Raw genomic sequence first — 27001 nt, 5'->3', positions numbered from 1 at the left:
TAAGAGATTTCTTTTCATATGTGTCGACTGTGGGACAATGTCCCAAACATAGAGGGACATTGATACAATCGTGTTCTAGTTACGTTCTACCAAAAGGTGCACCAGATGTAATAGCAGAATGTACAACGTTATTTTCCTAGTTTTCGCACGTGAGATGGAGTCCCAGCAGTAGTGCGACATGTTGACATTTGTCCATTAGCTACATGTTGATATCAACACACACATTGGCCACATTTCAATATCGATCATGCGATCCCACTAGTGACATTCCTTTAGTTTACCCAGTTTCTTTGTGAGTCCATTGCACAATTTGAACTTGGCCTCAGTTGTTGCATCCTTATTGGTATGCAACCGTGAACATCATATTGCATTGGTTTGAGGGAATATTATTGGTGAATTGGCAATGGCTTTCATGTTCTTGACGCTAATCCTTACATTTTCAACGCTTTGAACTCACGTTTACTGAGTATGAGTGCATTTCTTCGCATTTTTCGTTAAGTGTTTACACACATGTGAATTACCCTGCTTCATCTGTTATGCTCTACCGATACTGCAGATGTCTTTCTAGAGCATTTGAGTACAAATTCGCTACAATTAATACTCAGAACGTCACTGTTGGCCAGCATCCGTATCTGGCGATTATGCAACCACACACAACAAGCATAAAGGTGTCCGACATTTTGTATTTGTTCCAGATATCGACTTAAGACAAACGAATTATTGTTACCTGGTAGAAAGCCTATTAATTCATATCCAGTTAGACCAAGTTTCATTTGGCAGATTATCCGGGACTCCCTACGTTCCTTTGGGGAATCCCTTGCGCGTGCACGGTAGGATTGTGAAACATGCAAAATTCAATAGAGCAGGTATGACTTCTTCAGTGAATTTTTTACCCGCCCTCTTTATGTTGGATAGTTTCCGAACTATTGGCGTCCGAAAGTCATTTTCCCACGCTTTCGGCACCTTGTAGATCTGAAACTATGTCCGATAGCAGAAAGTTGAAGAGAACTTTTTTTCTTGTCTCAGTGGCAGGAGTCACCTCCCAAGAGTTGTAACACCTATTTTGCAACACCCGATATATATGTACAATCAGATTGAATTTTTTTCGTATACCATGGTTCTAAATCCGCACTACCTATTTATTTCTTTATTTTGTTTACTTTCTTTGTAGTATCAGGTTGTCTTAAAAGTATTGTGCAATTGGAGATCAAAACTGAGAGAAAACACTTACAGTTATTGGAACGTAACACTACGAAATAAAATATGCAGTATTTTATTCTGTCATTTTTAAACAATACCATAATCCCGTTGTTATAGAACATCTGTGGTTTCTGGGCAAAAAATTATGACACATACTTTTCGCAGGCCTCTTCTGAAATTAACTTAACACTATTCATGGTGCTCCACCAAGAGCGAAATAAATTAATCTAACGGTGCCAGGTCCGAGCTATATGGTGGATACATTAAAACCTCTCAGCCAAGTGACGGATTCTTAAAGATGTCTGAAGTCTGATGTCATTAACGTGGTATACGACACCCTTATGTTGACACTTCCATACTTATTATTATTATTATTATTTTGGCTTGCTTGGTGCACTTACGCTAATTGTAGACAGTACAGATCCATATCTACTATTCTGCTCAGCGGCAGCAGCTGGTGATGCACGATGCCTTTCAATCTTACCAAACGCACGACATAGCTTTCCTGGCTGTTAGCATGGGCTTTGCCAGATTATGTAACTTCTCGCTTCGAGCACAATCCTTTCCACACATTGTTGTTGTGGATTATTCACTTCTCATTACTCGTGATCAACCGTTTTAGAAATGGCTCGAGTTCGTTATGTTTCAGCAGAGATTTGTAGATAGAAATTCGAACGAGTAAAAGTTTGAGTCAGACCATATGACACCCAAACGTTGAGCTTTTTGTAACCAACTTTCTCAAAATAGTTTACCGCTGTTTGGTGATGGATGTTTAGGTCATTGGCTATGTCACGAATGCTTGCATGCTGATCTTGCTCGACTTTTGAAATGAAATGAAATCTTCCCACAATTAAGCCGGTTAGGCTCCACGAGACGATGATTATAAGAAATGAATGAAATGACGGAATGAAGAAAGTGGAAGAAAACTGAGAAAACTCACGCACAGTGTTTGTCCACCACACAGTTCACTTGATGAGAACTGGGATCGAACCAGGGACCCCATGCACCATAGGTGAACACTCTACCACAGAGCCATCGCGGCCCCCTTGCTCGACTTTTGTGCAAATATCATCCATTATTGCTATGATTGGTTGGCCACTGCAAAGAGCATCTTGGAAATCGAAATTTCCAGAGCCAAAGCAACTGAACAATCTATTGGCTGTTGCTTCCGATAACGTATCACCTCATAAACACTCAAAAATTTCTTCACGGGCCTAAGCAGAATTTGCGCCTTTATCGAAATCAATTTGTAAAATGTGACAAAGTTTTGCGGAAAGTTCACTCATTTTTACGACGCAATACCTTCCGTCTGATTCTAAGAATTCCAATCATTTTTGCATATCTACTAGCTTCAACTGTCAGCTGTCAAATGACGTTAGTTCTGACCCGCTGCGATTCATATATCCTGAGATTTGGGACACTAACGACATCTCGTGCGGAAAAGGATAAATACTTTTTGGACAACCTGGGAATGAAATATGGGAACAATATAATATAAAATAATTAGCATTAAACACATTATCTGTAGTTTAGTTTAGTAACTTAATGAGTATAAAAGTAATTTACTATATATATTTGGACAGAGTGTAACACAAGGTTAGGAAACTCTCTATTGTATCATTATTTAGTTTTATATGTTAATTACAAAATACCGGAAACGTAAGTTTTATAAATTAATTACAAAACATCGGAAACGTAATGTAAAAGAAGCACAAAGGAATTAATAACATCTACTGTTTGAACTTATTGATGATATGGATGGTTTAATTTTAAGGTGCAAAGTTGAATGATTTTCAAACTAGCACATCCTAGAAATTTATGTCAAATATCTTGCATGGAAGCCAAAGTTGGAGTAAGGAAGTAAATTGAACTGTTAATCATAGTAAGTGTAATCTATAGACTTAACATATTAATAACAATGGAAATACTACCAGCAATTATAGAACTATATCTTCATTTTTTTAGTGGAAATTTGTAATTAGCAAGCATATGCTACGTATTATATTAGAAATAATTCGTGATTCTTCTAGTAGTGGAAGTTTCGTAGATTCAGAATAAAATTCCGAACACGCTTACATTGGGTCCGAAACACTACTCGGTTTGCATTCGAGAAGGCTGGTCCTCCATCTGGACTCGAACACGGAATCCCTTGATTACAAAGGCGACAAGTCTATCGACTTATCCACGGAGGACATCTGATAGAAATACTTGTACTGATGTAGCATACTTGTCAATATTTTAAGAGATACTTCAGAAGGACAACAAGATACACAACTGCAAAGTGAAATCACTACACAGAGTTATATACGGTATTAAAACAAATGGACAATTTCTTAATACTAGAGAATACGGAAGATATAATTTAGTATGAGACCCAAGTTAGTTCAATGACTTAAAAATACAACGACTTAATTGAGTTCACATATCAATAAGAGAAGTTAATGAGGATATGAATCATTTGAGTTCACTCTGGCTGTCAACCATTCATATATAGAAAATAATTCTGATTTTAATAAAGCATTTACATTCATGCTTCCTCAGTTTATAATGTATGAGAAAAGATCTAGATCAGCGTTTCCCAATTTTTCTGATGTTGCGGGCCCTTTGTAGCGACTGTTCATTGTCCGCGTCCCTCCATGAAATCAAAAATGATTTTAAAAAATATATTTTACATATTAAAATAAAATGATACATTTCAAATTCACAACACTAAATCTGTTATTTATGGCAATGCTGTACTCTTATTCAAAAAAATGAGATCATACCAGACAACCCTAGTATTATGAATTTTTACCATTGATTTAAATGGGATGGATATTCTTTTGTTATTTTCTCTTTTATCTTTTGGTATTCTATTCTTCTCAACTGGTTGAAACTTAGGTAATGTACATTACAAATATGAAAAGTATGAGCAACACGGTAACAAAATTTAATGAAAATAAAATGTCTCGCAGAACCCCTTTCAGTCTTTCGCACCTACTGGGGTCCCCGGACTAAAGACTGGGAAACACTGCTGTGTACGAGGAAATTTCATGAATTCACACGATTTGCGGCATTCTTGCTGTTACATTTATTTATTTATTTTGGTTTGAACCATGATTTAAACCAGCCAACCCTGATGAGAACTCTGATCATTTCAGCTACTAGTAACTAATAAACAAAACAAAACAATATAGCGTGATTTTTCTCAACATTACTTACCCAAGCATTCTAATATTTGTCTCGAATACTGATACTACAATGTCGTTGTCAAATGAAACATCTCTTATTACCAACTTCAAAGCATGCTCAAATTCCTCCAAGTCACCAAGAACCTATAAAAAAAAATCAAAATGAAACTCCTTTACTAAATGTGACATAACTACCTTACTACTACTACTACAAACAAAAAGATAAGAGAAACCAACATACATGAACTACATACACTAGCTAACATTTCTATTAATTTAAACACGTAAAATCTATCAAATTCATCTTTATTAAGTGTTACCTGGACCTTCCTATACGGAAATGGATAAAACACAAATAAAGGGTTATGAAAGTGGAAACACAATCAGAAATTACAGTATCAAAATGATATCTTTAATTTGTCTCGCGATTATGCGCTTTAGGCTAAAGGAGATGGATGGTTAGTGAAAGTAAATAATTATGAATAAATTGGTGGAATGAAAATGTAAGAGGAAACATGAGAAAATCTACGAACACAATGCTATCAACTACAAATTCACATGATCAGAGATCTATCACACTAGAAGTGAGCACTAGAACATAGAGTTACCATGGTCCAAATTACAGTATTATTTCATCATGAAGCACAAACTATGCAGCCTGAAATTGAACTTGTGGCCTTAGCTACAAAATTTCTCATATATGAACAAGTCAAACATATATCTGTGAAGCATTTAGGTCTTCATTTAAAATGACTTCTTATTTACATATGTTTGCCTGAATAATAATAATAATGTCATGTATTTTACCTACGCAACGTAAACACTAAAACAACTCCCTATAAAACTAGCACTAATTACCATCACCATAGGTACTTTACCTTGCCATTACTGGGAGATCGCTTGCTGTAAACTGAGATGCTTTCATACACTACAATACTAAGCTAATCTCTTTGTATTGACGGGACGTAACAATTATCAGCTTTAATACGGTCTATCAATTGTAGCCTCTTTTACCCTTTCCTTTTTTCCTTTCACCTTTACGTTACTTAGAATACATTTTTTTGACTTAACCAGTTTTCTTCTTAATTTAAATCGAAAACTGTTTTCTTATCCATCTTCACATTTCGAAGATCCCAGTCATTTTTCGTCGCTCTTGCACAGTGTTCATATTGCTGCTCCACCGAGTACAATACTCCACACATAAACTTGATGAATGTCTTTATTAACTCTGTTTCCTACTCTTGCTTTTATTTCATGTCCGCAGTTCATGTCTTCACTAATAAATACTACCTATACACTGAAAACTAGCCACCTCGTTTATCTATTTCCTTCCTACATTTATATTTAATACAAACAGCTTCACTCCAATTATCATTCCTTTTGTCTTTCTAACGTTTATTTTCATTTCATATTTCTCACAGCCTTTCTTCAACTTTCTACCTACACATTAATTTGCAGATTCTGCAACAAGCATATAAACTGAAAACCATATATAGGCCTATCTAATCCTTTTATCTCCTTCCGGAGTAACGTCTTCCTTATGTAGACTCTTTTATACTGTCTCTTCTAAGTAGATACTAAATAATGTCGCTACTGTCTCTTCTAGGTAGATACTAAATAATGTCGCTGAGAAACTATATCCCTGTTGAGTTCATCTTCCAATTACACTTCCCTCTGTCATTTTGATTCTCTTTTCAACTCTTACCCATTCATTCACATATAAAGCTCTTGTAAGTCTTTAGTCTCATCAACAATTCCCAATTCACCCGGTCGAAAGTCTTTTCTAGATCAAGAAATACTGCATAGATCCCCTTACCTTTCTCTACAAACCTTTCATCGATTACTCTTAATACGTCAATAGCATTTATTGCGCGTTTATCGGCCTACGCCCAAACTGATTTTCCTCAACCACCTCACTTTTCCTATGAAGCCTTCTATGCCGCATCCGTAACATAACTTTTGCTGTATTCCAAATAAGACTAATATTTCTCTAGTCCTCACATTTTCATCGGTTCAATCTTCCAGCCAACTGTACAACTCTAGTTTTTAAGAAATCTTTTGACAACTCTCTTGTTTTTTCATTTTCTTTCAAGTTTCCCCACTCTTTCTATATAATTCTTCAATGTCCTCACAGTTGCTTTTGTAAAATTCTTTCCTTATCTTGTCTTTTTAAATTTTCGTATGATGGTCTTCTTACTTCACTTTTCAACTTTTCAGTGTTCAACTTCTTGTTTCTAACTTTTCTTTCGACTACATATTTCATCTAGAAATCTACATCAGCAGGACAAAGCTACGAGGGAAAATGTCGGCACTATGGAGAGTATTTACACCATTCCAACATCTTTCCTAAATCATAATATAACCTTTTTGATATCTTTTTTATGCCAGGTGAAACAAATGTTTTCAGTTATGAGTGAGTTCTGTCTAAAAATTAACCATTCCTTCTCTTTCATTTATTTCATCCGAACCATATTTGACTATGTCGCTAATCAGGCCGGTAGCCTGCCCAAAAATAAGGGGGGGGAGGAGAGATCAAACCATATTATAGTTCATTTGCAAGCATATCGTGAAAATTTTAGGGGGAGTAGTAAAAATTTAGGGGGGCCCGGCCCCCCTAGATCTCCCTTAGATACGGGCCTGACACTACTATCTGACCTTCCTCTACAATTACACTAAAATCTCCCACTGCAATTATACACATAATCCTCTTTTTTACTGCCTATGGCTTCCGTTACTTTTACTTTTTTCTATTTTTATGATTTTCCTTTACTTCTTCGGTTATCTGCGCAGGGGTTAAAGCAAATGTCTCGATCACTACTAGATCTTTCTCATTTCCCTAAATTTTAATATTATATCCATATTATTAACAAATTCAACTTTCACTATTTTCTCTTCCATGCGCTTATCCACAATTACTTTTACACTATTGCAACTCTCTTTCTTACTACCTAACCAAAACATTCTACATTCCTCGCTTCTCATGTCATGTTCGTGTCACATGATCATGTGTATGTTCATATTTCTTTTAAATTTTTGAAAGAGATCCTCTTGCTTTTTAAGTAACGTTATTTGCATGTACAAATTATCAACACTTTTCCTATACTTATAAATGGGAACTATCAGTAATTGGTTTTTTGATTAATCGAAACTCTGTAATAAAAGAAATTAACATCACTACTTACCACTAACGTATCTAAAGTGTCCACTAGCGTTAACGAAAAACTGAAAGAAAAGAAATTATTTATTAATATTTTTATTTTTGATATTTTAAACAGCTTCACCGCCAAGCAGTAACTCAATTATTTGATCAAATAAACATTACTTTTACATCTAATACTATTAAAGAAATCCTATAGGTAGCTTTTCTAGGTGTTTCTTACAAGGAGACTTACGGAAGTGTCACTCACTAATCTGAATGAAACTTTGCATACTTGTAGAACATCGAAAAATAATAGACACGTATTTTTTTTGTTTTTGTTTTTGTTTCGGCAATAGTGAAGATTTAAGGGTGGAAACCACCCTTTGAACGTTAGGAGTGTTCTGTAAGCATAGACCGAAAACAATCATTTAATTTAGAAGAAACCAGTTGAGAATGCTCCATGAGCATTGCCAGAACGAACTTAAAAAGAATGGAGATATGGAGCGGAAGGAAAACTACCATTGTTCCTAGATGTAAAAGTAAATCTTTTTATCCGCATCATCTTCTCTCTCTCGCAAAAATTAGTAAAATATTATATCTCTATGACTTACAGTTCTCGAGATATGGCTGCTTAAATATCTGGAAATTTGAACTTTTTTTGGTCAATATCTGGGGATCGGTGGCCAGTTGGCCAGTAGACAGTTAATCAGTGGGCACTGGATACTATTTGGTATTAAAATGTTTACCATCCTCTTAGGCATTGATCAACACCAATATGATCTCTCTACAACTTATGGTTCCCAAGCTATGACTTGTTAAATATCCAGAAATTGGCCATTTTTTGGCCAATATCACGGGGACGGTAAGTCATAGAGAGATGACATTGGTGTTAATCAATACCTAAGGCAGCGTTTCCCAACCGGTGTGCCGCGGCACACTGGTGTGCCGTGAGGAGATCGAAACAAAATTATTAAATCTATAGCAATCAAATTGCAAAACATTGGAAAAATGTATATTTTTATTTCACATTACTATGAACCTCTACTATAAATCTACAATTTTATGTTTCATGCTGTTTTACTTTTCCGTATGTTTTTAATGTTGAATAAAGTATTTGTTATCATTGTTATGACCATTATCACTTTTTTATTGTTGCAGACTATTTCGTAACTTGAAATTTTAAAATATCATTCAATCCTTTTGCAAAGCAAACATGCATACAAATTACCTACATTTGTGTTTTAAAACTAAAAGAGATTTGTTTGTTCGTTCCTTATTTAGTAATCTTCGTTCTTAGTAAAAGGTTAGATACAGTTTTCGAAAAAGAAAGTGTACTTTTAAAAACCTGAGTCCTATATTTCATTACAATTATTTTCTATTTTTAAATTAGAAAGAAAAATAAACATAATGATTTACCACGGGGGAAAACCAGTGATCGAGCTTTCTTCTCTGTGAAAAGGATATCAGTAATCACAGAAAAAAATTACCACTGTATTTTATATTTACAAATAATAATAATAATAATAATAATAATAATAATAATAATAATAATAATAATAATAATAATAATAATAATAATATCTATCTATATGAGTGTGCCGCGAGAAGTCAAGCTACACCTGCAGTGTGCCGCAAGTTGAGAAAGGTTGGGAAACGCTGACCTAAGGGGATGGTACAAATTTTGGTACCGATATTAGTTGGTGGCCACTATACAACTGGCCATTGGCCAAACCTGTGGCCAATTGACCAGTGACCATCGGTTACTATTTGGTACCAAATGAACAACACCAATATGATCTCTCTATGACTTACGGTTCCCGGGATATGGCTCCTTAAATCTCCGGAAGTCGGCCATTTTTTGGCCAATATCTCGGGAACGGTAAGAGTGACGCGAAAAATTTAATCACTTTCTCTGTTAGTTTTTGAAGCTCTATCAAATGCACGGTTCAAAATTGAAAAAATCGCAAATAACAGACAGACATAGAATTTTTTAAAAAATTAAATCTTTAAGTTTTACGTCCCACGGTTATGCCGGTTAGGCTAAAGGAGACGGTGATAATGAGTAATGAATGAAATGGTGTAATGAAGAAAGTGGGAGGAAACAGGAGAACCCCGAGAAAACCCACGCACACGGTGTTTGTCCACCACAAAGTTCACTTAGCAGGGGCGGGGATCGAGCCCGGGACCCCAAGCACCAGAGGTGAACGCTCTACCACTGAGCCACCGCGGCCCTAGACATAGAATTCAATAACGAACTTTTTAAGTTCGTTGAAAATACTGTCAGGGGAGTTTTAGGACAGTTGATTCAGAATCTGACGTCAAAATTATAAAATTCAAAATGGCGGATCCAATGTAATGATTACAATTACAAAATGTCTTCTACTTTGAAATTCTCTGCAGTTAGCCAAGAACAATTCTAGTTGGCATAGATTACTGCGAGGAGGTTGCAGACCAATTTGAAACCCCTTTCTATACTTATTTTAATGGAATGCTTGATTAAAGTGAGTCTCTGCATGTCTCACTATAGCGTTTACAGGGACACAAACAGTAGAAAGTATGGCACAGTCATAAATCTATGACTCCTAGCTACACCATACAGCCTTTAATTTCTGCAAATGGTGTTTTGTTATCACCGTTATTAATTATTTTGCAGGAAAAGAATGGAACATTTGGCTCTATGGTCCTAAACAACCTCTTTTAATCTGAAAATGTCCTTGTGAAAGCATCAAATTTGGGAAAATTAACATCACGTCTTGTAAGATCATGGTTTCAAGAGGTTTTTCTCCCAATGTCTAATTAAAAGTCCATTTTGTTATTAGATTCGTGGAGTGGTCACAATTCATCAAATTTTCAACCTATTTTACGAATAAAAGAGAACCTCAAAATAGAAACATTCTGCAGGAACAACTGGTAGGATTCAGCCTCTTGATGTGTTCATCTTTTTTAGGCCGTGGAAAAACTTGTGACATTTTACTGATATTGTCCTCTACAATTATAACATAAATTTACATCTCCGTAATAATATAATTTACATCCAAATCACTGATTCACAGTCAGTTCTCTTCTCCCAGATTTGCAAATCTTATTAAATATGCGTGATACAATAACAGTGAAAGAAGCTTGTGTTGGATTTTGCGATTTGTCGCAGTTATTGCTGTAATAAGGTGAGCTTGGTGTAAACAGTGTTTATGCATCAGACTTTTCTTTTTTTATTACACAATATCATTACTATGATGCGTTTTCTCAATAAATTCATAATTATAACAACTGAGGATATATGAAGTTCTGACATAGTGAGAAGCGAGGGGACTCACTATGCATTAGCAGCCCGAATAGGAAGAGGTGCAGAAACTCACTTTAATCAAGCATCCCGTTAAAATAAAGGGGTTTCAAATCAACAGAGAGGGGTTTCAAATTGGTCTGCAACCTTCTCGTAGTAACCCCTACCTACTAGAATTGTTCTTGGCTAACTGCAGAGAATTTCAAACTAGAAGACATTTTGTAATTGTAAACACTATATTTGATACGCCATTTTGAATTTTGTAATTTTGACGTCAGATTCTGAATTAACTGTCCTAAAACTCCCATGGTAGTATGCTTTCTTCTATATTAAATTATTGTTTTCTGTCTATGCTTGGAGACCATCCCTAAAGTTCAAAGGGTGGTTTCCACCCTTAAATCATCATTATTGCCAAAACAAAAAATAATACGTGTCGATTATTTTTCGATGTTCTACAAGTATGCAAAGTTTCATTTAGATCGGTGAGTGACACTTCCGTAAGTCTCCTTGTTAGATAAGAGTAGGAGGGGCACAATGACAATGAAAAATTGTGAGAATGTTCATCTTACGATCAAAAATACATTGGGAATTCGTTTGAGGCATTTGATCAAATAGTTACGGATAATATTTGTAACCTTTTAACAGTTAATTTGTGAATTAAACGTGAAAACAGGATTAGTTTGGCACGATATACAGATGCGGTAAGTAGACAAAATAGTAATTAATTTTAACATGTTCGACATTATTATTATATTTAAAAAAATAAAATCAGTAAAAACAAGGAAAAAGGAGCTTGCACATTTACTTGAAGAGAGAATAACGCACTGATACAGTACCGAATATACGAAAACTCCTTAAGTTGTATGTTCCCAAATTAAAACAGAGCCCGAAGGCATGATAAACACCTATCGTACAGTAAACAGTATCATAGAAGCCCTTGAGAATGCCGTCCAAGTCTCTTGAGAATTCATATGATATCAGAGAAAGTGAGTAAAGCGCTTACGAACAACGGTTTTAGGAGACGCTCAAAGTTCAAAAAATCCTTCTGAGCACAAGACACCAGACGATGCGTCTGGACTTTCTCCAGTGCTACAAAGATTTCGCCTTGCCAGACTGGACAAAAGTAAAAATCTGATAAGACTAAAGTTAACTGCTTCCGGTCAGGTTGACTACAGGACGTGGAGACGTGGGTAAAAGCCGAAGAACATCTCCAGAACCATCATGTACAACTTGTACTTGCGCAATGCCGACGACTCGTTGGCAAGATGAATGTTCAAGAACACGTCGGCACCCAGCGTAGCCTCAACAATTGCTAACCCATCATTCCAAACGTTGCCTTTGAGCAATATAATAATTCGAAACATTCCTTGTGTCACCCTTCATTGGTTTCAAAGTCAGTAATTCCATAGCCTTCACAATTCCTTGACAAACTACCTGACTAAACACATTTCGATTGAGATAAAAAAAATTCTTCGCTTCGCAGCCCGTCGATTGTGTGTCTCTACATACACTTAAGCTGCTTTGTATTCTGTTTTGGCTTCCATGCGTGTGCACTTTGTGGAAGGCGCCAAGTAGCTTCACAAAATATTAAAAAGGAAGTAAATCTGGCTTTAGTAATTCAAGTTAACTATGTGATCAAACGTCTTATTTTCGTTTTTTGAAAGCATAATTGTATACGATTTTGAGAATACACCAATTAAATATACTAAATATATTGTATATGAAAGCAATGGTAGTTTATAATTATGTACGTTTTGTACATTTTATGATTTTCATGTAAGGACACACACATCGATATTGAACACTATTCACACACTAGTCTTCAACTTACAGCATTGGCCTAGATAAACAATTCATTTTAATTTTCTAGTATGTGGTAATTACTCTGCTTTGTTATTCCCCAAAATTCCAATGAAGTAAATCTGTCCATACCATTAACATTTATAAATGTTTTAAAAGAGTAATGCTTAACAGACATATTAACACAGCATGAAAATAAAAATAATTAAAAAACATATTTATCAAATGATCGTCCCCATTAAGCAACATTAATCCTCCAATCATTTAATATTTTGAATCAAACGCACACGAATACTATCTACCATATAATCAGTACAAGAAAATACTAGTCATATGTTTAGTTTAATTTAATAGATGACATCATGAGATTATTAGTGAGATTGCGTATGTTAGTAAATATGTTAGATATATCCCTCTCTATCCTCCGTGATATACCGCAACCTGCTTACAAAATAAATTGGTCACGCATAGATACCCTATACATCACTTACTACACGTTTTAGGGCACTAGGACTATTCTTTTTTTCCTGCCCTGAATTCAAGAATAGCTACACAGTGAATTTGAACTTTCGAATTAACCCTATTGTTAAATTTCATTCTAATTATATTTCACTACATCAACACACAGCAATATTCATTTACCAAAATTTTAATACTCCTGCAGAAAGTTTTATATAATAATTATCTTTTAAAGCCAGAAATAAGTAACTTTCAACGTACTTTCCTAATGTATCATCAATGTCTCCTCTGCTAGGTGCAGTTCCACGCCACCTTCCACAACAGCTTAAAGGCATCAATTCATCAGCTGGATAAGCGTTGTCCTATAGTATATAACAAAAACAGTTAGTTTACAAAGTTTATAAAATATGTACCATATCCAAAGAATTAAGTTATTATTGTATTTTTTATAACATCCATTCGCATTTCAGTAGGCCTATACTCTTATTATTCCTTGGTATGATCGGAGCAAACAAAAGCGTATATTCTGCACTGAAGTGACAAAAGTTATGGAATAGCAGTAGGGAACTTGTTAACGGCGCAGCAACATCGCGGAAAACCGCGGCGCGAAGTAGTTTCAGTGCTACCAGTTGGACTTTTATGAGTGCAGTGAAACGTAGTGTACTGAAATGGTGGCAACCCGTTGGGAATTATCGGAGTTTGAGCGCGGGATGGTACACAAATGGGGCATGCGATTTCAGAAGTAATCCAGACATTGAACTTTTCTCGTTCTACAATATCAAGGATAGATTGTGAGTAAAACATTGGATGAATTACAACCCATCAGGAACAACGCAGTGGCCACCCATGTGTGCTGAATGACAGCGACATCTGGGCAGACTCCTTCGAGCAAACAGACAAGCAACAGTGCATGAACTGATTGCGTAAATCAATGCAGAACGTCCCTGTAACGTGTCTCAGTGGTTAGTGCACCGCAATTTGACATTCATGGGGTATCGGGCCACGGACCGAAGTCTCAACAAGGCACTCTCAAAGCTGCTGATAACTCAGCAATAGTTTCGGGTCTGTTTACATAGCATGGTTTGGATCTTCTAGCTCGCTCGAACCAGACATAGCTATGTTCAGCTGTTTGGTGACCATCTACAGCCCATTATTGACTTCTTGAGCTGTGCCAAGAGTGGGAATTTTAAACACGACAAACCACCATGTCACCAGGACGTAATGATTTGTGGAATATTCTGGCCCAGTTCTAACACATGATTTGATCTCCTAGATTTACGGACATGAACCTCATCGAGCACATGTGGGATATCATCGAACGGGCCATTCGTACCCAGGATCCTCCACCTGAAAACAACCACCGAATTATGGACGGCAATCGAGGCTGCATGACTGCACATTTCTCCACTTCTCTATGCTCGAAGAGGTCCTACACGTTATTAGGTACGTATGTCATGACTTTTGGCATTTTAGTGCATGCGTACCCTAGTCTATGTAGTAAATCTATGCTAGAAACGGGTTCAAGAAAAAAAAACTTTTAAAAGAAGGACGACTTATTTTTTAACATGACTATATTCACGCTTTTTTTTTAAAAAAAAAATAAGTATTTCTTTCAAAATGTTCTAACCAATCCATAGTTAGCAGTTTTGTTTTTGTAAATGGAATTACCTAAATTGAATATCATCATTAGAATCAACAATGAAAATAAAGACAAAAGAGATTGTAAATGCAGATCAGTGTTGCAAACTTTTCGAGCAATAAGTGTAATATGTGTTGGCGCCCACAGGAAGTGAGATACTAACGTTTTGTACACCTTAAATCAGATATTGACAAGAATTGTTGGCGTTGACTAAGTCTAGAAGCATCCGCTGAACAATGTTGCCATCAACAGAAGGGAAAAATTGAGTTTGGAAGAGATACGGAAAAGATCTCTAGTGCTGTATGCTTTAAAACCTATAATGCAAGGCGGTAGAGCATGAGGAGTAGAACCGAGGTTATGAGAGATCGATAACTGACCGAGATATACGATATCTTGTAAAAGCTGACAGATAAGGTTTGTGAAAGGTGGCAACGCTGCACAGCGTTTTGGAATTCCAACAATCTAATTAAAATATAAAAACAGCGTTCAATTTGCACGGGTTTATGTACTCGTGGGCTTTGAGGACGCTGAAAACCATTATGAAATCAAGAGTAAAAAAGCCGCTGCTGTGCAGCATTGTCATCTTGTACAAACCTTAGTTCTCTGCTTTAACAAGATACTGAATATATCTGTCAGTACGTAAGTTATCAATCTCACCTAACCACGACCACTCTTCATGCTCTTCTGCCTTGCATTATAGGTTTTAAGCCATACAGCAATAGTGACCTCTTCCGAGTTTTTGTATCTATTCCAAACTCAATTTCTCCCTTCTGTTGATGGCAACACTGTTCAGTGGATGCTTCTAGACTTAGAGTCAACGCCAACAATTCTTGTCAATATCTGATTTAAGGTGTACAAAACATTAGTACCTCACTCCCTGTGGGCGCCAACACATATTACACTTTATTGCTCGAAAAGTTTGCAACACTGATCTGCCTTTAAAATCTCTTTTGTCTTTATTTTCATTGCTGATTCCAATGATGATATTAACTTTAGGTCATTCCATTTACAAAAACACAACTTTGTATCGGGTTGGCAACATTGTTCATCCGGTGCTGTCTGTCAATAGACGAACAGATGTCGCCCTTTTTCTAGTTGCTTCGTGCAAAGTTTCGTTTCTCTGTCTCTTTTAGTTTTTCCGTTATCACGGTTGGAAATTCTAAATTATATTATAATGAGGAAACGCCATTTCATGACTTTGTCTCAAATCGGCACGTGTTAACGTTCTCGTAGAGAGCTGCTATTTCACTAATGCGTGTTTATGGTCACATATATTACATTGGGGGGGGGGGGGTATGGCAACACGAAATTACCCGAAATAAGGGACACTCTAATGTTCATACATAGAGAAAGAATTTTTTAAATGATAACAATAAGTTTTTTGTCAAGTAAAAATTGATGTCACTTCCAAGTCTTCAATTTATATTGCCATACTATATTACCTGTCAGCTGAAATTAAATAAGATGGGCAACTGTTCGTACTGCTCACTCACGCAGCGTGTTGACGAAGATCTTATTTTGTAAAACTCTAATACGTAATTCAACAATTCTTATATTTTGATCAGCATCAATGATTTTTTTCAAACAAAAAGCGTAAGTTAGGTAAGGTAATAAACAGAAAAACAGAACAAGGAATACACCTATCTTTTATTGATTAAATTTTATTTACCTTTGATTTCAGTTGAATAAGCTTCATTTGATCAATTTCTCTATAAACACAAACCTATACCTTTTTCACGTATGTCTTCTTGTTGTAAGAAAGTCCAAAACACCTGTTAATTATTTCATTTTGATGGCCTAGGTGATACATTCGTCCTAATTGATCTACACCCATATGTGAAGCAACTGTGTAAGGTTCTTTAGAAAAATATCGAAACATTTGATTTAAACCTGTAGAGACGTGTGTATTTTTTTTTTTATTTATGTAGACTTTGCAAGTATTTTGATTTCTAAATATATATTAGTAATGAATTTATCATAAAGAGTACTGATCGCCAAGTTAATTTTATTCACTTCTGGTGAAATTAATCTTAAGATGGATGTTGTTTAATTCAGTGAGAGGTCACTGTATGTCGTCTTCTTTGCTGTAAATGAAAATTAAGTCATCCGAGACTTTGTAGTACTTCATGTATCTAAACTGCTCTGGTTGTAAAACCTAACTTTGTGTTCAACCTACAGTAGAGAAACTGACCAAACGTAGACTGAAGATTAACTAACCAAAATGACTGTTACGGATACATAAAATGTAAGCAGTTAAAAGGTAAACATATTATTTTCTTATACAATTTGCGTAAAAATGCGAACTTAAGGAAAATAAAAATTAAATAGCGTCTTATCAAGGTGGGATGCCCTAGTAGTACTCATGTCTAATGGACCTGACAAAAATACAAGTACGCTAATTAAACATCGACTTTTCTACTTAAAAAGACAAAGGCATCTTAAATTAGCATCCTTGTATTAAATTATAATACATACAGTTTCAAGGATTTCAGGTTCTTTCCTCATTGTGCTGCTAAACTTTTGGCATGAAGACAATTTTCACACTGGAAAATCCCACACTCGAATTAAAATACCCTTTTAGAATGAAAATCTATAACATTAAACCCATACTTCCTAGTTATGATAAACAAAATACAATTTGGACATTTTAATTACAAGAATAGTTGAAGCATATTTCAAATACCCCAATCTTTTATTAAATATTTCTTTATCTAGTCAACGGTTTTTTCAAGAAGAATGTTTTAACACTTTTGTCCGTCATAACTAGTGGAATGAAATGATATAGGTTTATGGGATTTTCCAGAGTGAAAAATCCCTTTATCATATTAAGAGTTTGGCAGCGCAGCGGAAGAAAACATAACAAAGAAGGGGCGAGAAAAGTCCTGTAGCAATATCTGTTATAATTTAATACAAGGATGACTTTGTTCTTAGGATCAAGTAATGAGAATAAATCATTTCTATGAAAACTTTCTACTAAGAAATCAAAACAAAAATCTTTACATAGAGTTTATTGATAAGATTGTTTTTGAAGCAACTTACATTATAATAGATTTATCAAGTACCCAGGGAAAAGTCTTAGATTTCGACTCGACGAACGGAGATAATATGAAATATGACCAAGTGTCAAGTACACATCACGTAAAGGAATTTGGTTTGTATGACATGAAGTTTTCTCAATTCATAATGAAACAGGAAGTTGTAATAGATCTATACCAGTTATGGTGTTACCAGGGAGAGTAGATTTTAGATGGGATGTATTCTTAGGACGCTTAATTGATTACAGGAAACGGTTTCTCATTATCCATTACCGTTTTGCTCTGTAGTATTAAAACCACAAAGAGTTGATTTCTATCATTTCCGGTTTGTGTATCCGATGAACTTGATTTCTAACTCTACACCCTGTCCAAAACTGATCCATCAAGTAATTCTTGAGAATCCCCCCCCCCCCCCCTTCCTACACCACGCACACGGATAGACAGTGTAAATATACAAAAGAGTTTTGATAAACCGAACTCCTGAGAAAATTGTATCCATCATCTGCAATAACATGTTTCTAATGCTCGGACCGACTATGAATTCCCTGGCTGTAGAACTTAAGAGGGAATGTGAACCAAAGGAATTTATATTTTTTATGGATCACCTCGTTGAAGCCACAGTAAGTAGAAAGCAAAAAACTTAATAATCTACGAACTCAAGAAAAGGAATATTATTCGCAAGCTGGTGGAAGAAGTAACGCATCTCAAAACTCTAACACACGTTGGTAAAGTTCAGCCGTACGAATGCTTCACATGTAATACTACATACACTGGCGAATGGTTTCTGTTCTATAACTGAATGTTCTTCCCCATTCCTCGTATGTTTGGCCATTATGGACCTCAATAGCCGCTCTAAATACCACATTCTCTACAGACTTGATTCATCTTGGATCAGGGATGTATAGACTAGGAGCCGGCCTCGAATTCAATAAATGAGCGCAAATCTGTGTGAGCACGAATTTTTTAAGTGGATAACGACGCAGAGCCCGAGTTCGAGTGCAAGTGGCATTGAGAGTACCGAGTCCGAGTCCGACCTCAATGAGATTCATTAGTACGAAATTGAGCTAGCGTCAGTTTTACTGAGGACAGAGAGTCCAAGAGAGTGAGAGTTTTGAGTTAGCTTGAGCCTGATTACAAAATGGCCATCTCTATCTTGGAGGGATTTTAAATTCGATAAATCACCGTTGTACTATCTGTTCTTTTACGTCCCTACTAAATGCCTAAATATTTTTCTTCCCGTTTCATTAGCGTTTTGTTTCCAGTTTACAGTAACGCATAAAAAAAGCCCGTGTACCGCTGCTTGGTTCTGTCATATTTAACTTGCTCTCACTGATATCTTACTAACTGTGGCAAACACAATCAGCAGATTACAAAGAAAACACTTACTAACATATTATCTTCCTGCTTTTCTTTCCTCCTCGAAGCGAAAGGTGTATGGAGGGTGTGGAATACCACCATGTGGGAATCTGGTAAAACTTTCTTTGGTACCAAATAGCTTCGAAGTATCCTGTTAACGTTTAATATTCTGAAGTAAATTTTCATAATTACTTAATGATTTAACAGGATGCATATTCGATATTAACTTAAACAAGGTGTGTACTAAATTCAAGGTGTCTACTTTGTTATCAAATTCCAGGACTTTTCAGAACTATTTAAGTTATTTTTCAGGTTTTACATTTTTTAAACGAAGAAAAATTGCTAATGTTAATAACCTGTACCAGAAGATCAACAGAGAAAAAAAATGTGCAGTAACTAACAAAACCAAGCAGATTTCTCACCATTAACTGCCGTGTGATTCATATCCATTGGTATAATGTAACTTTTACATATATTACATGGGGAAGGTCTGAAGATTATTAATTTAAATTTTAAACATATGTTAATTTATATATTACATGTTACTGTCTTTTCTATTTACTTTTCAACCAGCTTTGGTAAGCGCAATCTTGAAAGACCCTTTAACAATATGTAACCAGCATGTTCCTGTTTCCCAGAGCTGAGGGATCACCACCACATTCTCTACTCAGAAAGATCTTCAAGTCGCTGAGAAATTTCAAATTAACATTGGAATCATCAAGAGAAACTTGTAGAAACTTAGAACAATTGAACTATTTTTTCCTTGGAAGTATTTAAAAATGCATTTAGTGAATTTTGGGCAGTAGAATGAACAAGGAATGCTGACATTAAATGTCGCATTCATATTTTTTTCTTTCTTTCATTGTTTCAGAAACGAATTACTAAGACCAGCTGAGAGGTATTGTTCAGGCTTTCGTTGAGAGACAGTGTGAAATAAATTCATGAGGTAATGTCTGTTGGATATACGGAGCAATAGTAATATATCCTATTTTGTCTTTGTGTAATTGAATTTTGTAAAAGCAATTTCACCATCAGGAAACAATTCGACACCACCAGATTGGGTTCTGGCACACGAATAAGGTGTAACCTTATTTGAGGGCCAAATTATTTCAGCTTACATCACTCGATTTTTGATTACGTACTCGTTCAACACACCACTGGTTTCCACTGAGCTAGTAGCAGTCACTCTTTTCCGTAGCAATAGGTTCCGACGATGATGTGCCAGTCACCTATTCCGTAGAAACTCAGGATTTTGTACTAGCATTACACGAAAACTGTAAAATATTGGAACCTGAATACTATGGATTAACAGCTATTTTATTTTATTTTTTTTTTTTTTCCCTCATAAGACTTCAACGAGCCAGTTCCAATATTTGAAAGATCAAATCCAGTTTTAAATAGTCTGAATTCTGCCTTAAATGGATCTTCAAACCTTAATAGGGCATTTACACTGCTCTTTCCACGATTTTCAAAACGTAGTCAAGCTGAACTCCATGTCAAAATATAGAAAATTAAATACTGATATTGTTGTACCTTGATCAATATCCATGTACATCAAAAGACTTCATAGCCTATACTACATGGGATGTACTTGTAACAAAACGTGTTTCCAATTGCCATATAAAATATCGATAGAAATTTCATCTGAAGGATTTTCAGGTCTATGGGAACTCTGCGACAGGAATGAGTCAAGAAATAATACATAAATAAAGAAAAAGACTGTATGAAGCAAGTAAAAGCAATTACAGACTCAGTTCAGGTACCCTCGTGGTCGCTATCTACGTACTTACAAAACTTAAACCCCTAAGGAAGGTGGAGATATGTACCGAAAATGGTAACTTTGAGTAAAATCCAGGTTTCTGGTTAAATTCCAGACTTTTTACCAGTACAAAAGTAAATTACACGCCAATTCCTGATTTTTCAGGTTTCCAAGGTCAGTAAACACCCTGTTAAAGCTGACTTACCAAAAGCGAGTGCTTTTGGTAAGTCAGTTTTAGTTGATAGCTTTTCATAGCTCAATTTAATATTTTCAGACGAAGATAAGCACAAGCAGCTGAAATTATTGAGTAAAATAGAAATATTGCCAAAAGAGAAATAAAAATAATTTGACCATTCAAGTCGGGAACCCGAGTACGCACTCGATGTTTCAATGTCTATTTTCTTGGCAGGATCCTGAGCACGTATTCGCTAAACACACTCCTAAAAAATCCGGCATTGCTCTCCCATTTCTGGAGCTCTCCTTATACTTTGAATAGAAGTTTGAAGTCTTACTAGGAGCGCATTGTTTGAATACCACCAGTAGGGTAGTGAAGTAGGGATTTAAATGACGGTTTGAGGGGTTCCAATATATTCCTCGCTCATTATGTCGAACTACAATTTAGTTTCGTTCTATAGATTTACACTTCATGTAGCAGATATACAAGACAATCCAAACTGAATAGAAATTATCAAAGCTAGTCTTTATTACTTCTAAGCTAAGAATAAAACTAATAATTAATACTATAAAACAAACATTTAATCTTACCATATAAGCTCTGTATGCATGATAAAACATATCTCTCGCTTCTTCCCTATAAAAAGAAAGAAAAATTATTAGCAACCGTGATGAAATTACAGTTCTTTGATTTCTTCCTTACTCTTTGTGGTGAAAGTACTATTGAAATAAAATTACCAGATGCTCGACTTGGCACGTAAGCATTGGAGAATAAGAAGGATAAAGGGGAAAATACATTCTGGTGTGATCGGCTGCTAGTTCGATTCCAAGCCGCATGGGCTTCATGGTTAATAAACACTATTTCGGCAAGTTCTTAAACGGAATTATCGTTGCAATTATTATTACACAGTTACAGTGTATCTTCGAGCTAATGAAAAGACATGAAGGTGAAACTAACACTACAAATCCTCATCTCATGCACAGTATATTTTAAAAATCAAGATTTTTCCTCATTTCTATATATTCCTCCAAAGGAGATACCAGACTACACTAATTTCATTAATTTCAATTTGAAAAAAAGAAAAAAAAAACAATTTAATGCTTTTCAAAATTTGCATTAACAATATTAATAATATAATATCCATAAGAGATACAAACTAAGCTTAAAGATATAACGTGCTACCTTATTGTGCTTCGTATTTAACGCTAAAAAAATATTTTTAAGAATTGCTCGTGCCCTCTTGCACGACGTGCTTTCCCGATAATTAATACATTCTTTTTATCAGTTTACGTTTTCCTTGGAACTTGGGAGGGGGGGGGGGGGGACTTGGTAATGACATCAAACCTTCATGTGTAGTTACAAAAATTAAATTTATAAGCAAATAAAAAAACAAATCATCAATTTTTCCACTTACTACTAAGGAATCTGTATCGAAATGGATTTTACTCCAAGACAGAGTACAAAAATTTTACTCCAAGACAGAGTACAGTGAGTTATTCGAAACGCTGAAAAGTAACATCTCCTGAACAGTGAACAGATTGAGGTGTGTTGCAGTCTCTCAGGTTTAGTTCCGTGTTTCGTTAGAAACTATTTTACTGTGAGCAATGGATATAAGATAGTTTTTAACAAGTATCTGTTCTACCTTTTGTGTATACTACTACTATTTTTTTTTTTTAACTAGAAGGTTAACTACTTTGAATAAATATTCATAATAATTGCAGTTATGCATATTTGTAACTTAAATTTAACGTGGTGTTCTAGTGATTACACAAATTACGATTATGAGCACACTTTATGGAAACGCTCTCACAGAGGGTACCCAAGCATCTTTATACGTTGTATATATTAGAAAAACTGATTTTTCAAGTCTTTTGTGAGGAAAATACTGTGACCTGAGAAATCAACCTATTCCATATTGTACAGGAGTATTTTCCTGCGGGTAAAAGTTCCTTTTGGAATGCGTTAAGAAATTAACACTTAGTCTGCAAGACATTGGCGTATTTTTTGGACTACCTGGCTACCGGCGATAACCCTAAAATATTACAAAATAAAGTTATTATAATATAAACTAAATTATATTAATAATTTTATACTTTAGTATCTTCTTTCAATACAAATATCTGAGAACTGTATGCATTTAGAAAGATGCACTAACGTCTTTGCACGCAGCCTCTCTCGCAAACTTAAGCGGTTTTAGATATGATATCGCAGCATAAACCACTCTCTACCTACTACAGCAAGAATCGTATCAGAGCATTCTCCTTCACTCCACCTCTGCTCACAGCGTACGAACGGGCTGCAAGGTAACAGCAGTTGCCTCTAGAGAAATCGGTTTCTTGGGCGTGAGCGAAGAGTAAAGAGAAATTATACGAGTAATGACAGTGCATTTGGGGTTCTCTGCGAATTGTTCTGGACATCAAAGCCTCGTTCCATAACGGTTTGCGTTAACGCAACGAAAATTTTGTGTTTTACAGCAGTTTACGAAGGTCTTACAGAGTGAGGCTCCTTATTTGCTAATCGCCTATTTCAGCTTTCATTATTACTCGGGCAGCCCCCATTTACTCTGTGAATATGGTTACCACCTATCCAATGCAAAATGTAGCAATACTTCATGCAACAAATAACAGTAGAAATGTACGATCATTTCTCCGTAAAACTAATAAGGTAATGTAAGTCTTGCTGTGAAGAGAAAATATTTATCTACTTGATAAAAGGACGATATAGGTTTTTTCTTATTTTGAAGACCGTATAATAACGCGGAAACTAAACTATTAAAATAATAATAATGCAAGTGTTACAAAGGTGGGAGGTAGCCCATGCCACCAAACCAGTATACGCCACTGCAAGAATACTCTCTTAATACAAGTATAATTTAAGCACACACTAATCCCCCCCCCCCCACCTCGAAGTACTTCAATTGCCACACTGGATATGACCAATTGAAGCTAACAATATTCTACAAAAAATATCAATTTTTTCCATTTTTTACCACCCTGTACTCAAACTACAGAGGGTAGAAGGCTACAATTTGGTGCATGATCACCTCTCATAGAGGCTTACATGTACATCGAGTTTCATCGAAATCTGACACTATGAAGTTTTGGGCTTGTTTGATTTTACATTGAATGACCCCTTAGTTTAATGTTCAAAAAATACCCCTGAGACTAAGGGAGATAGTGATAATTAACGAAATGGTGGGATGAAGAAAGCGGGAGAACCTCGAGAAAAGCTACGCACATAGTTCACCACGAAACCCGTCTGGCGCGAGCTGAGATCGAACCAGACACCATGCAGCAGAGATATGCGTTTTATCACCAAGCCATCCTGACTCCGTTTTGCATCATGTTTCACGTAAGTTTTATATTGTATAATGAAGAATTGCTCTAAGTAACAGCATCAAATTACTTCAGACAAGAAATGAAACTTAACAGTCATACCACGAACATAATATTACGTTTACAAATGATTTAACACATATGGAGAAAATGAAATGAAATTTTTAATTTAATGTCCCACCATTATGTACCGAGGCTAAGGGAGACGGCGATTATGAGAAATGAAAAGTGAGAAAAAACGGAAAAACCCCGAGAAAACCCACAACACGGTGTTTGTCCACCACAAAGCTCACTTGGCGCGTGCTGGGATTGAACCAGAGACATCACGCACCAGAGGTGAACGCTCTACCACTGAGCCACCACGGCCCACATATGGAGAAAAGAAATTATTTTTTCTTCTTTTTAAGAATGGACGAGCCATATTGCAAACAGGAACACGATAAATTCAAGTAGAAAAAGGAACGCAAAAGACAGATCGGACGGATAACTCTTGTTAAAGAAACGTAAAAGTAACTCGGAAGAGCCAGTGATGGCTCATGAGATTTTCGGAGAATATAGTCAAGAGACTCGAACATTTTACTAGCATGCTCTAAAGTACTATACCCTGAAGTTAGGTAAACTTGAGTCGAAGAATCCATTCTAACAGAAGCATCAAAACAAACGAGACAGAAATATGTGAACTATGCTAGTTTTTCCCTATGAGAAGCTCATGAAAGAGCCATTCAGGTCAAATGCACTGAAATGGGAAGAAGGGGAAAATCTAACAGCTAGCAGCGACTGGTTAAATGTATTCATGCTAGTAGGCCTTTACTTTCCATATACCAAGATGTTAGGCTGGAAAGGCTTCATTTATTATATCGTTAAGAAAGGAAATACTCCTACGTATTTACATAAGAACGGGTTCACTCGAGCAGATGGTTCTACCCAAAACAAAATTTGTAGGTAAAATACGATGTCAAACACTTTTCGTAAAAGAAGTAGAGTGTGCAGGGTGTCTATTAAAATTCCAAAATGAAATTTCGTGACCTTTTCTTGACCAAATCATAAAATTTTCTAACATTTTCAAGAGCGAATTTCTGTGTGAATTAGGCCGAATTTTCATCCATGCGATACAAACGTATTTTGCTTGAGATTTGGTACCGTCTAAAGCCGACCGTAGACATTTTTGGTAGTGAATATTGACGTTTTATAGAACAAAATTTTTCAATCTGTACTTACATTTGCACAGTTAAAAAAATCGTGACCAAAAGCTAAATTTCGTGACTTTCATGATCGTTTTTAGATTTCGTGACTTTTTCGTGACTTTCGTGACCGATAGACACCCTGATGAGAATATAAGTAATTTCGGCTTAAGTTTAGAGTTGCCCCTCCAGTCTGAAAGTGCCCTTGGACTTTGCAACATACAAAAAAACAGTGCTTAAACTATTAAAAATTGTTACATTTCACTTGACTTCATTATTCCGTGTGCTTCACAAAAATTTTAAAGGTTTTCTTCATTATTTTTGCGCATCCGTTACACCTGTTCGCCATATTCGCCATATTTTATAACTACGAAGCTGCTGAAACCTTGCGCAATGCTTCCGCATCCGGCAAATAGTACTAACTTCCACTTATCTTTTCTCGTATTAAACATAACTCTCCTGCCGAACTTACATTCCTAAACATCAAATAAAAACTTCAAATTATCATTTCTTACCTCATTTTTCCTGTAAATTTTCCTGGTTTTTATAAAAAGTGGAGGGGTAACTCTAAATTTAACCCGTAATTTTTGTCATTAGATATCATATTGAAATACATTTTCAATGGGAATGAACGTATTCTAAATGTAAATATTTACTGAAGCGAAGCGGAATACAAGAATGCGAAGAATGTGGAAATAAACGGCGGAATGTACTGTTCGTGTTAGCAATGGATATAATGCAAACATACGATTTTATCAGAAAGAATTGTGTGATAAAGAGCGTCATATTATAAAGTGTTTGTAACGTCATGGTATGTTGAAACCTAAAATCAACTGTGCGAAGTGTGGAAAAGAAGTAAAAATTCAAAACAGACGAAATGAAATTTTTAAGTTGCACGTCTCACGGTTATGCCAGTTAGGCTAAAGAAGATGATGATGATGAGAGATGAATGAAATGGTGGAATGAAGAAAGTGGAAGGAAACGGGAGAAACCCGAGAAAACCCACTAGCACGGTGTTTGTCCACCACAAAGTCCGAGCTGGGATCGAACCAGGGACCCCAAGCACCGGAGGTTAACGCTCTACCACTAAGCCACCGCGGCCCCCTTCAAAACAGACTAATTTCTCCTCGCAGCGGGTCATTTGTACCCAGGAAAACCAGTGAAACCATCTTGAAGGTAAGAATTATTACGATCATTTAAGTACTTTTGAAAGAGAAAATTATTGCGGATATTTTATGTATTTTTCCACTATCCTCGTTTATGTGTATGCCCTCCGTCGCTGACGCGGCTGCTCCCTACGGACGCACCCCTTCGCTCCGCTCGGACCCCTCTGCTGCGGCCCTGCCCTGACTCGGTTATATAGCATTCGTGCTTTTTAGTGGTCACCTAGCACAAGTTGGTTTGTGGTTTATACACTAGCTCCTCGTTCAGAGCAGGTTCTGCAAAAAGAAACCTTAAAATGCAATAAATGTG

General features: G+C 35.9%; 1 protein-coding gene across 1 annotated transcript in view; it reads right to left on the bottom strand.

Moving 5' to 3' along the window:
- The window catches only part of Edem2 (ER degradation enhancer, mannosidase alpha-like 2), an 86267-nt gene that overhangs the window by 58033 nt on the left and 1233 nt on the right, over positions 1-27001 (bottom strand). Inside the window, exons 2-5 of the mRNA XM_081764922.1 lie at positions 21603-21648; positions 13310-13410; positions 7553-7592; positions 4402-4514 (exon numbers count right to left, since the gene is read on the bottom strand). Of these exons, the coding sequence (XP_081621048.1) occupies positions 4402-4514; positions 7553-7592; positions 13310-13410; positions 21603-21648 (300 nt within the window). The remainder of the gene's footprint in view (positions 1-4401; positions 4515-7552; positions 7593-13309; positions 13411-21602; positions 21649-27001) is intronic.

Source organism: Thermobia domestica, chromosome 7, assembly GCF_964235325.1.
Source record: "Thermobia domestica chromosome 7, izTheDome1.hap1.1, whole genome shotgun sequence".
Lineage (NCBI taxonomy): Eukaryota > Metazoa > Arthropoda > Insecta > Zygentoma > Lepismatidae > Thermobia > Thermobia domestica.
The sequence above is the reverse complement of the archived record's forward strand: the minus strand, read 5'-3'. Positions and strand labels throughout refer to the sequence as shown.